This window comes from Apium graveolens, chromosome 9 (assembly GCF_009905375.1).
Source record: "Apium graveolens cultivar Ventura chromosome 9, ASM990537v1, whole genome shotgun sequence".
In the NCBI taxonomy this organism is placed as follows: Eukaryota; Viridiplantae; Streptophyta; class Magnoliopsida; order Apiales; family Apiaceae; genus Apium; species Apium graveolens.
In genome coordinates this window covers 159,224,042-159,236,687 of record NC_133655.1, presented here as the reverse complement: position 1 = coordinate 159,236,687, position 12,646 = coordinate 159,224,042, and the positions used below count along the sequence as shown (strand labels likewise).

Below are 12,646 nucleotides of genomic sequence, written 5' to 3'. Positions count from 1 at the left end.
TCGAGTAATTAACGCTTAGACAATTAAAGTTGTATCTTTTAATTATAGATGCGGATCATTCGAGTTGATCAGGACAAGCCATTGGATAAAGAATGGAATGGAATGGTATTGGATATCTGGCTTCTAGCAATCGCAGGAGCAGCATATCTGTAAAGTGTTAAAAAGAAAGACAATGATGTTTTAAGACGGAATGTCTGAATAAATGTGTTATTGCGAGTGTGACTAACTTCTAAAAACCCAAAGGCAAGTATTCCTATCATCACTTATTGTTCAAGTGATATTTATTTTAAATCTTTTTATGCAAGTATTGCTTTCCCTATTTAGTTCGTAATAGATAAATGTTTTACATATCGCTGAATTAAATGATTCTGTTTATGCAAGTGTTCTTCTGCTATGCTATGTTCAGAATAGCTAAATGATTTATCAACTGTTTCTGTTTTGGAATAAAGGAAAATGTGGTTTTGATTCAGATTCTGATTTATGCTGATATTTACGTTGTTGTTAAATATCAAAGGTGGTATTAGTATAGATGATTGGTGTTGACTTCAGTATGGGATGTTGTGAGCATCAAAGTTCGTATTGATATCTAATTTGATATGACAACAAAATAAGTATTAATATCAAGATTTCGGTTTTGAGTAAAGTTTATGATTCAATCCATAATCATTGTTCCATGTTATTATGGGTTATGATATTTCTGTAAACACTGTTTTACGAGTTTTATTCTCGTCAAGATTCAAAGTATTACTGAAGCATTTCGCTCAAAAATATCAAAATGGTTTTGAATACAATTAGGGAATCAATTCTGGGGTTCCTCAACTAAAATTTTATGATTCAGCAATTATGATTTTAAATGTTTTGCTATAATGCAGATGTCGGTTTTATATCAAAACGACCCTATATTCGCTATAATGATCTTGTTGAGCATTTCTTTCGCTCATACTTGCTTGTTTTCGAATTTAACCTCTAGTGAGGATTAGTTTGCGCTGTTTAGCTGCGTAATTCAAGGAAGCAAAGAAGAAGCTCTTGGAAGGTGGTTGGTCCAGGGTTTGCGGGCTAGTGTAAGTTTTATTGTGTAAAGTTGTTTATATTATACTATATTATAGTTGTGTATTTTATTTGGGCCTAGTATACTTCATTTCGGAGTTATACTAGTGGGTTTAGTTTTGAGTTGGAATTTATTGAAAATAGTTTTAAAAGAAAGTGAAAAATTTATTGATGGAATTTGGAATTCTTGTTTCTAGAACTGTAACCTTAAAAGATCTTGGATTAGTTTGGGGTCATAGATGATAAATATCTTTCGCTGGCATTTATTTATTGATTAAAACAGGTTTATTTGGATTGAGGTTTTATAGTGACGACCAAATCCTCTGACACCGGATTTGGGGTCGTTACAATAATTTTGCTCATCGAGTTTAAGTCGAAATGAGGTCTGGATGTAATTTAGAAATTTCATGTTATGTGTTAAGTGTCAAAATGTGGTTGCGTAGATACGATTTGATAAGAATGAGTTATTAAAATTATGAGATTACGTGATTACTTGTTATATGTGAAGTACCGGGATAATTGGTGATATAAGAGTATAAAAGTATGTGTTATTATGTGCTACGTGTGACGCATGTGCTTATAAGTTAAGTTGCGATTGGGGTAAATGTTAGACGTTCTGAGAAATGTCGAGAGTGATCGAGTATCTAATCAGGGTTTTATGTTGAATTGTAGATTCAGATAACAGAGGCATTCAGACTAGTAAAGAAAAAGAGGCCGTAGATGGCAGTAGCTCGTATATCGTTAAGCAGGAAAGCTATTTGAGGCAAGTAACTCTGCCTTCTCCTATGATTTGATTAGAGAGAGGATATTGTCAATGCCATGATAAAGTAGTGATTCTTTATAACACTTGTGACAAACCTATTATTGATTTATGAGAAACCCTAATATTGTTCTTTGTACAACTTGTTATCAATCCCTGTTGATCCTTTATAATAATCCTATTGATTCTGATGTTTATTACCTTACTATGTTACCTTGTTATCTTTTGATCTCGTGAAACTAAGAGGACCTTTACGAACCTCCTTATGTAATGTTTTGATTAACCTGGATTATTCGATAACCCATATACTTTGTTTTGTATTGATCTTTGGAACTATTCTGATCCCAAACTAGTATACCCTGTTTATCATTTGATCAAGAATAATTTTCGACTTGAATGAGTCTAAATGAATTCATATTCTTGGTAATGATAAAATGAACTTAGTCAACTTTTCCTACTTCCAATACAAAGGTTTTCCAAACGAATTCTCGATGGATTGGATAGAGACGTAAGAGACCGGTATGACTAGTCCAGTCACATAGGAGGCTAGCGTAGCTAGTCCAATATAAGGCTGAAACAATGTTATAGGTACCATAATGACCAGATGGAGGTCAGTACGGGCTGATCACCTGTATTATATTTAATAGATGGATATTTCAATCAAGTGTTCCTTTATGTTTTATAAAAGAAGAAATGAATATAATCCTTAAAGCAGTTTGCTTCTTTTAAATGAAATTAAATGATTTGTATCTTCGTTAAAGATGTGAAACTTGTGAACCCTGCCACTTTAATTAGTTGTTGAATCTCGAAACTTGAATAATTGCTTCTGTCAATTGAGACACTCTTTCAGAGTCCTGCTATGGATTTGTGATGAATGTCGGCTTTCTCCCAATCTTGAGTCTTGAACGCCCGAAACCTTTTCATGACCTTTACTTAGCCAATAAACTGCCATCTAGAGAATGAAAGTAGAATGCCTCAAATATTGATATGTATGTTTCATTGTAGAACTGTCTATATAGTTACTTGCTGAGCTTCTTTGCTCATTTATTTGCACCATGACAGTTAAGCAAGAAGATGACCAGACTTAGGCGCACTGCTCGCAAGATTGTTCCTGACAGTCCCTACCGGTTGTAGTTTTCCAGATGCCAGAGCAGGTAGTTGCTGTGTGTGTGAGCAAGCGTGTTAGTTGGAAGGACTTGTATAAGCTGGTTCAGATATTATGGGTTATCTGTTGATTCTCGAATAAATTTAAATTTAAGTATATTTTGGGTTGTAATATATTTATTTTGATTGGGAGTTGTAATCTTGTCTCATACTTAATCCTTTTTAGATCCTGTTATCATTATCAGGGTTTATTATATCTGTTGTTATTGTATTAGTTTAATGATGTGTGGGTTCTTATTTTCTAACCCCAAGATTAAGGGCGTCACAATATTATTATTTATAAAAATATTTATAAGATAATAATTCAAATATCATTGATCTTATGCTATTTAATTAAATAAAATTTTATTATTATTATAAGTAAAATAAATTTTAAATTTATAAAATATTAATAAATACCCGTGCAGTGCCCAAGCGCCCAAGCTTCTAAATATAAAAGAAAAGAGGACCGGACACTAGAAAAGTTAAGATGTGGTATATTCTTAAGAAGGAAGGAAAAAGAAATAGTATAAAAAGTAGTACTAGCAGAGCTCAAGGTGTCAGCTCCAGAAATTCACCGATACCAATAATAGAGTCCCAAATTATTCACCGATACACATCCCATGCATGTAAATTTATTCACAAATACAAATATCCTGCTGTGTCCTTTTTAGTTACTGGTCCCTATCCCCTCCCATTTAGACACCTACCCGTAGATAGATACCCTGTGCTATACGGTCACCCCAACCTTGACGTATCACCACAAATGAAACCTTGCCACGTGGCAAAATACAACAGCTCACGTAACCTACATGTGAGAATACGATAGGTGTAACTGTAATTAAGGAAATTGAAGGAGGATAAAAAAGGAAAAGAAGGAAAGAGCGTGGTGCTATTTGAATCACGAAAATTGGTTGGATCAAAACCCTCTTTCGCAAAACCAAAACCCCATATATATAGTGCTTGGCGGCGCCTTTTCACTCCTCCTCTTCTTCTAGGGTTTATATATTTTTATAAACACACGCACCTATTTATATAACTGTGTGTTTTGATTTAATTCAGTTGAAGAAGAACAGATCTGTATCTATCTATCTATCTATATCATGGCTACTGTTGCTCCTCCTACTTCTGGTACTTTCTACAAGCTTCTTACCTTTTTGTATATGTATTAAGATCTGTTTGTTTAGCTGCTTCAATTGTTGATTTGTCAGTTTTATGTGTTTGAATTTAGATCTGATTTACTTTTGTTATTGTGATTTGTATATTGATTGTTTATTTGTTTATATTAATTGTGATTTAGATGTGGAATTTGAAGATTTGTATGTATGATTTTGTTTGAAGCGTAGCTGATTTCATGATAAATCTATGTTTTCGTAGCTTATTGATTGACGTATCGATTTCATTTAATTATGTACGGTTTTACTATTTTTTTCACTATAGAAACAGCTGATTTGTTGCAAAAGCTGTCTTTGGATTCGCAGAAGAAAGGTTTAGAAATTTCCGAACCTACTAAGAAGGTGATTGTCTATATAGTTGCTGTAATTTGGCTTATTCACTTTGTCGCGCAATTATTAATATAGTTATGGTTTACGTGTGCAGCTGCCTACGAATGCAGGTGATGTGACGGTGAATGGTCAAAATCAATCGTTTGACAGGTCTTTGACTCCTGTGCTACCTGAGTTCATGGATCCAAACATGTGTTATATGCCAAATTACGCTTCTTATTATTACGGAGGTGATAATTACTATTACAAGGCTGCAAAATTTATTAAAGTTCATTTGTTGGCTCAAAGAGCGGTAATAAATATTAGATCTCGGGTTTTCAAGTTACTAAGTCTGCGTGTATGTCGGTAGCATCAATCTGTTTCTTGAGTGGTTGGTAGCTGTTTATGATTTAAGATCAATTCTATCTGGACCCTAATATATATGTTCATATGCAGGTTATGATGGAACTGCTAATGATTGGGATGATTACTCTAGATACATGAATCCGGATGGAGTAGATATGACTCAAGTAAGATTTAGTATATTCTGTATATGTTAAATTTGTTTGCCATGTCACCATGTGAAGACATATGCTTGAACTCAGTCTGTTTCTGTTATCTTCCAGCTCTCATTTGTTGACAGTCGATAATTGCACAATATAATATTTTTTAATCCTGTATTTGTTTCTTATTTGTAGGGAGTATACGGTGAAAATGGTTCGGTTATGTACCACGGTTATGGTTATGCTCCCTATAGCCCTTACACACCTTCTGGATCTCCTGTTCCAACTGTTGGACACGACGGCCAGTTATATGGAGCTCAGCAATACCAGTATCCAACTCCGTATTTCCAGCCATTGACTCCAACCAGTGGTCCTTATCCAACCCCAGCTGCCCCTCCAAAAGGCGAGAAGTCAGCAACTGGAGCAGGTGACAAACCAACTTTGGCCATTGAAACTACTAATGTGAACTCTAATGGCATCACAAATGTTGGTGTTGTAAAGGCTAATAATGGTTCAGCACCAAATAAATCCTTTCAGAACTCATCTAAGAACAATAATGGCTCATTTGGGCGTAGCGCGTTGCCTGGAGGAGTTCCTACCTCTGCTTATCAAGACCCAAGGTTTGGTTATGATAGTTTGGTATCTCCTGTCCCATGGATCGATGTTCCTTTATATTCCGATTATTCCAGGCCAATGACCAACACCTCAATTAAGCCAACAAATTCCAGTGGGAATGCGATTCCGTCAAGGAATCAGAATAATCGTTCTCATCTTATGGTATGTTGCATTCAAGATCTGCTAGTGGACAAATGATCTTGCATCTTTAGTAATTTCTAAGAATTCACGGTTTTCTTTATTTTCACAGGGCTTGCAAACTCCAAAGCCATTATCCGGAATGAACACGAATGGATATCTAAACAGGATTTACCCCAACAAGATGTATAACCAGTATACCAATACATATAGATCAGGCTATGGTTATGGATCTGGTGGCTATGATTCACGAACAGGAGGGCGTGGGTGGCTAACTGTTGATAACAAGTACAAGCCTAGGGGAAGGGGCAATGGACCTTATGGTTATGGAAACGAGAACATGGATGGTTTAAATGAGCTGAATAGGGGTCCGAGAGCCAAGAGTTCAAAGAATCAAAAGGTGTTGACACCTGTTGTCTTGGATGTTAAGGGACAGAACATTCCTTTGGCAGGAACAAATGACGTTGAAATCGAAAAGCCCTGTGTGGACAGCGACAGGGAACAATACAACCGAGCTGATTTTCCTGAGACCTATTCTGACGCTAAATTTTATATCATAAAATCATACAGCGAAGATGATGTGCACAAGAGTATAAAGTACAGTGTGTGGGCAAGCACACAGAATGGAAATAAGAAGCTTGATGCAGCCTACCAAGAAGGGCAGCAGAAGTCTGGTGGCTGCCCTATCTTCCTCCTATTCTCGGTAAGCTAGTCAATACTTGTTATCCTGTATGGTTAAATGTTATGCCTCTTTATTCTTGTTTTTACATTTTACTTGTTGTCTAGGTTAATACTAGTGGCCAGTTTGTTGGGATTGCGGAGATGTTGGGGCCAGTTGATTTCAACAAGAGTCTTGAATATTGGCAACAAGACAAATGGGTTGGATGTTTTCCTGTTAAGTGGCACATTGTGAAGGATGTACCCAACAGTATGCTGAAGCACATAACACTTGAGAACAATGAAAACAAACCTGTTACTAATAGCAGGGATACTCAAGAGGTTTGTGCACCTTTATAATACCGTCGTCAGTGTATGCTTTTGTTTTCATCAATTAATGTGGGTCCCCCCTATAGGTCAAGTTGGAGCAGGGTCTGCAGTTGCTGAAAATATTTAAGGATTACTCAAGCAAGCAGTGCATCTTAGATGATTTTGATTTTTACGAGGATCGTCAGAAGAGGATTCAAGAGAAAAAAGCAAAACAACAGCAATTCCAGAAACAGGTGGGTGAATATACCCAAGCTTATTGGTTTAGTTTATCCTCTTGTAGCTTCATCTTACTTGGCTGTTGGTCCTTTTTTGTTAGTAGTGCTTTTGTTAACAAGAATGCTATTGCCTCTTGGTGGTATCTATTTATTGAATTCTTTGAAATTGCTTTCTGTAGGTATGGGAAGGAAAGCCTGCAGATGAGAAGAACAAAGATGGCTCAAACATGGAAGCTAATGTTCCGAATTCCGAAACTGCCTCCGAATTGGTAAAGGATCCTACTCCAGCCATTCAGATGAATGGGGACGTCAAGGTGTCTGAAAATGGAACTGCTGTAAAAGGAGAGGTGCTAAAGGTTAGCAAGCCGATTGTTTTGACAGAGAAGAAAGTTTTATCAAATGGGGTTGCGAATGGATGCTAGGTCCGGCCACGCTTAAGGGTGGTTCTAGGTCCTTAAGAGGCGTAGTGCTTGGTGAGAAAACTTACTGGTCTACAATTCTAAAGACCAGTGTATCTTGGAAAGTTGGGCCACCCTTTAGATATGTCAGCTGCATTGAGGGTTGGGCAAATACAAGGAGTGTGCAAGTGGCCGAAGATGGTTGAAAGTATTTTGGTGCAGCTAGACGGATTAGTTTGAAAATATCTATAGCAACAATCCCCATTTTTCACAGAATGGGTCTCAGTCTCCATGGTAGTTAGCTTTTTTCAACAGACATCATATGGGTTGGGTTTTTTTAGATTTTTATTCTCCATTTTTATTACATGTTTTGTACTTCTGCTATTTTATAAGTGATTTCATACGTCTGGTGTTTTTTATTAGAAAACAAAAAAAAAAGACTTTTCTTCTTATTAGTTTGGCATTAGATCCTGTTCTGCCTTGTAAATCTAGAGATACCCTGGTTGGAAATGAACTACATTTGTACTTTGTTAGAGAGCTAGAAGCAAGGTGGGGAAGTATTTGCATTTGCATTTGCATTATGAAGTTTCTTTTATGTAATTTTTTCATAGAAAAAATTCAATTAATGCGGCTGTAGTTTTTTTTTTTTTTGCCAAAGTGAATTTGGCAACAAGCCTTTTTCTTGTTTGCTAAATAATTGAGTGTCTTTTCCGGTAAAAGATTGATTCGTTGAAATAGATGATTTTTTTAACGTATCATCGATAATATATGCTCTACCTATATTGGTTCCGCTTTGATGCAAAACTCTTCGAGTGCTGTATAATTTTGTAGTTCAACGTTTATTGTCGGTATATTTCTTTGGTTTAGGAATCGGTGTTGATCCGAGGACGTGCGAATAAGCTAGTGCTAAATGGTTAATTCATCACGTATTCTTTTGGGACGGGTCTAAGGTGTAGAAGCTTTGTTTAACAATTCGCGCTTGCATTTTACATTGAAAAACAAAGTGAAAAAAGAAGTGAGATTTGGTTAAAGTTCCTCCTACACGTAAGGGATTAACCACCTGTTTCTCAGTTGTAGAAATAAACATTCACAGTTGATTTGTTTTAAGTTGTCTCAGAAGTCAATTCTAAATTTTATTTCTTTTGAACTATAAAAATCTGATATTCACAAAGAAGATGCCGTGTTTGATTTTAGATCTGATCCGCTTCAAGTTTTTTGGCTTGTTCCATCTCCGATTCAACTGTTTTGACTTTTGGTGAGTCATATATATGGCCATCCCCATCTTAATCAAGGAACTATATAATTTAGTTCAGACAGTCAGACATATAGGCGCGGGTTAAAGAGACAAACAAAATCACATTCGATACATAAAAAAATTAGTTCTTTTTGGTTTACGCAAATGGATCGCAATTAATTGAATTGAAACATTCATTAACAAAATTGCATTTTTTTTAAATATTATTGGTTATATGTGACATATAAATAGAGCAATTCATTTGCGTCACAACTTACAAGTTCTTGTTGGAGTACATTTTTTTGCCCCTTGTTCCTTGTACTATTATGAAAATTGAACAGCATTAAACACCAATATAATGAAGGTTCTAAAAGTAAATGACCGTACTAGTCCTAGACCCGTGACAGAAAGTTAAAAATATCTTTAATAAAAAAGTTTCACCCAAATTTATCAAAAACATGACCCTGAACCTAGAGCGGTCTCCCACTTAAAAATCAAATCCGGCGGGGCTTTCACCGGTTAAATCGGCGGAAAACACCAAATTCTTTTACTTTTTTGATTTATTTTTTTCAATAATTTTTTTCGTACGAGAAGAATTCTTATCATTTTGATTAAGTTTGATTTGTTTTTCTAGATATACATCACCGAGATTTTTAGTTGGCTTTTTTCTTCGATTCAAATGGGACTTACTGGAGTCGAGAGTTGAACACCAATTTTATGATTCCGACTGTCAGATCTAAGTATTTTTGAATTTCATTTATTTTGTTTTGTTTTTATTTTGATTTTTTTGAGTTGTATTTTCGGGTTCTTTTCTCTATTTGGTGAGAGGTTTGTTTTTCGTTTTTTCATTGTAAGTTGGGATCTTTATTTGGTGATGAAATTTTGTATGTAATCGCAGTTCTGGTCGATAGCTCAAACAATATCTCCATCGAGGCATGATGAAAAGTGTACCAGTAATTCAACGAGAATACATGAAGTGAGTACTTGTATTTGTATATACATTATCTTCAAAATACCGTTTAAGTGCCTCTTCATGAGAAAAGGCGATTACAATATACTGTTTGTTCGATTCGATCATTGGTGTAGATGCCGTATGGTTTTTTTTATTATTGAATTAACACATTTATTCTTAAAAAAAGTAAATGAAATAAGCAAATATCAGTTATCTCTGATTAATTTTAATTTTTTCTTGACCAAGAACTATTTAAGGTTATAGTTATCATCTTTTATGTCTCATTATTGTGATCTCATCATAATCCATAAAATCTTAAATCTAAACTATAATACATCTTATTTAAACACTTAAATAAATAAATCCCGAAATAAAAATAAACAAGTCATTTATTAATATAAAAGAAATCAAAATAGATTACATAAAAGTTTTTCATAACTCTTCATACATGATTGGACTTAGAACACATTGCTTTCAATCTCCCACCTGTACTAAAGCTAATCACTCTAGTATCTAATACCCATCTTTTCTTTATATGACTATCGAAGTGACTTTGTTAATGGGTCTGCTATGTTGTTATGTATGTCAACTATGTTGACTTTAACATCTTATCTATTAAAATTTTCCCTAATTAGATGAAAGCGATGCATGACATGATTGGAATTCTTATGAGATCTTCGTTCCATAGCTTGCGCTATCGCCATATTGTTGTCACAGTACAACAATCCGGGCTCCTCTAATATAGGAACAATTCTCAAATCAAAAACAAATTTTTTCATCCAAATAGCTTCTTTTGTAGCTTTACTTACAGTTATATACTCTGCTTCTGCTGTGGAGTCGGCCATTGTAGACTGTTTAGAACGCTTCCAACTAACTGCCTCGCCATTCAGGGTAAACACATACCTTGACATGGATTTACAATCATCAATTTATGACACATCACTTAATAATTTAAAGTGATGTTATGCATCATCTACTAAGATCAATGCGTTGATACACATCACTTACTAAGTAAGTAATGAGACACATCACTTATCAAGCTTGAATTGATAAGACGCATCATAGTTGGATACACTTTAGTGTAACGTGTTGATCCAGAACAAGGTGATGCATTTTAAGGCCCAATATGGATAAGATTCGATCACTGATCAGGTGAGCAATAAATTATCGCGTACAAAACTACTTATTGGACCGAAATTCCAAATACAACTGGGCTATTCATAAACATTACTCCGAATGCATATCGAATCAACATGAGTGAACGCAACACAATTATAGCAGTTGTGGCGGTGTATATAACGTACGTATCTTACTCTACAAGCATTCCACTAAAATAGGATAGTTATACGTATGATAAACATTGGTAGAAGAATTATTCATAAATGACAGGAAAAATGTTACTTTAAAACTCTATCATGAGAATATAAAGAACTACGTAGAATTGATTCTTACAGAGGGTACACATGCATCTTGAAAGGAGGGGGATGAACATTAACACTATGTTGTTCTCTCAAGAACAACCTAAATAATTATAAAACACATACTTAACCCAAATTCTTCTTATATCTCTATTTAAAAACCCATCTTAAAAGCTTAATATTGACACCACGTCCTTGACGAAATTTGGTTCCAACATTTGTCCCATATATGGGAATTATTTAGGGTAAAAAGAACATTTTTTTTTATAATTTGATTTACCATGTTTCAACAAGATTCATACTATACACCTCTTCAGACATACATACCAATGTCTCATTTCAACGTTGGAGAAACGCCGCAACACCTAAAATCAACCTTCACTTGTATTATGGTATACAAAGAAGAAAATCAAATTCATCTGTATAATACCACCACTCTTGGTGAGGATCGACATCGATCCTTTATTGATGAAAGTGCCAATCGTGATGATCAGCTCCTCAATAAAAAGCAGCACATGTTATTGGCAAAAAAGACATTCTGCTTGGCCTAAAGGATATTCGAACAATGGGTCTACTAGGGATCACACGCCTTTCAGAAGAAACATGGAAGGTTCCTTCAATTGCACATCAGATGAAACGGATGGAAGGAGGTCACCGGCAAGAGGGAACGAGTCTCAGAGACTAAAGGATGAAGAGGTTCTCAAATAGATTAGGCTTCTTGGGGAGAAGGAGAGGGAGTTCGCTGATGAACGTTGACGACTTCTCCAACACTTGGTAGGTGTAGGCAAAAGTGGTTCACCCCCATGAAGAACCCCTCTATGTGGACGATCACCTCCATGTGGATCACCAACCCCTCGTAGTAGAAGATTTTGATATTGAGAAAAGAATATAAATGGTGGAACACCTCCTCGACATAGATCCCGATCACCTGGTGGACGAAGGGATAATGATGACTGGAGAATAAGTGAGGGTCGAAGGGATTATTACAAGGATGGTGATGATCAAGAGCAGGGTCGTAGAGATGAGACATCCTATCTTCGTGAACGCTTGGAGAAGATGAAGAGAGCTATAATTGGCGGTGGTATTGATCACTATTCTAATGAGTCCCCACTTAGAAGGTTCATCAAAGACTATATACTTGAGCTGGGAACCCATTACCAAATATGGTGTTCTATAATAGAAAAAATGATTCATATGATCATGTAACTCAACTCAAGAGACATATGCGATTAGTAGGACATGGTGATACCATTACGTGTATGATGTTTGAGGTATACCTTAAAAACACTTTCCGATTTCATCTGTTGTACAAAGCCCAACCCGATGCATTTAAAGGGGGAACCAGAACCCCTCGGCCTTATACCAGTTCTTTCTAATTTGTTAGATGATGAATTTGTGCTAGGAGGAGCAGAACTTATGCTATTAGCTGCTGAAAAGCCCTCTGTCTTTACTTGTTCAGCCATGACTTCTAGTGCTTTGAACTGTTCCCCAAATTACAAAGTATTAAACTAAAAATACATGGAATCGTTTAGCAAAATAAATTAAATTATGGAATCTTTGTGTTCCCTTAAAGTACTACTTATGACGAACCTTTTGCTTGTACTCACAAGCCTGTGCTTCTGCATGCAGATTTAGCTCAGAGATATGAGTCTTGCATTTGCTTATCTATTTTAAATAAAATTAATATAAAGAAAAATAATAAAACATGGGTGCTGTATTCACTTTATAAAACATGATGGACTCCAACTCAAT

At 35.4% G+C, this 12,646-nt stretch overlaps 1 protein-coding gene across 1 annotated transcript; it reads left to right on the top strand.

Moving 5' to 3' along the window:
* The first annotated feature begins 3,862 nt into the window (after positions 1 to 3,862).
* Positions 3,863 to 7,862, top strand: LOC141684144 (YTH domain-containing protein ECT4). Its single transcript, XM_074488985.1, has 9 exons — positions 3,863 to 4,081; positions 4,391 to 4,467; positions 4,550 to 4,685; positions 4,891 to 4,964; positions 5,133 to 5,714; positions 5,803 to 6,393; positions 6,477 to 6,689; positions 6,764 to 6,910; positions 7,072 to 7,862. Exons 1-9 carry the CDS (start codon positions 4,054 to 4,056, stop codon positions 7,312 to 7,314), a joined length of 2,091 nt encoding a protein of 696 aa, XP_074345086.1. The 5' UTR covers positions 3,863 to 4,053; the 3' UTR covers positions 7,315 to 7,862.
* The last annotated feature ends 4,784 nt before the right edge of the window (positions 7,863 to 12,646 follow it).

What these genes read in the sequence shown, in the direction of transcription:
- LOC141684144 (XM_074488985.1), top strand. Translation starts at nt 4,054, where the DNA reads ATGGCTACTGTTGCTCCTCCTACTTCTG. An exon ending in TGTTGCTCCTCCTACTTCTG is followed by an intron (nt 4,082 to 4,390) that starts GTACTTTCTACA and finishes TTTTCACTATAG; the next exon opens with AAACAGCTGATTTGTTGCAA. An exon ending in TTTCCGAACCTACTAAGAAG is followed by an intron (nt 4,468 to 4,549) that starts GTGATTGTCTAT and finishes TTACGTGTGCAG; the next exon opens with CTGCCTACGAATGCAGGTGA.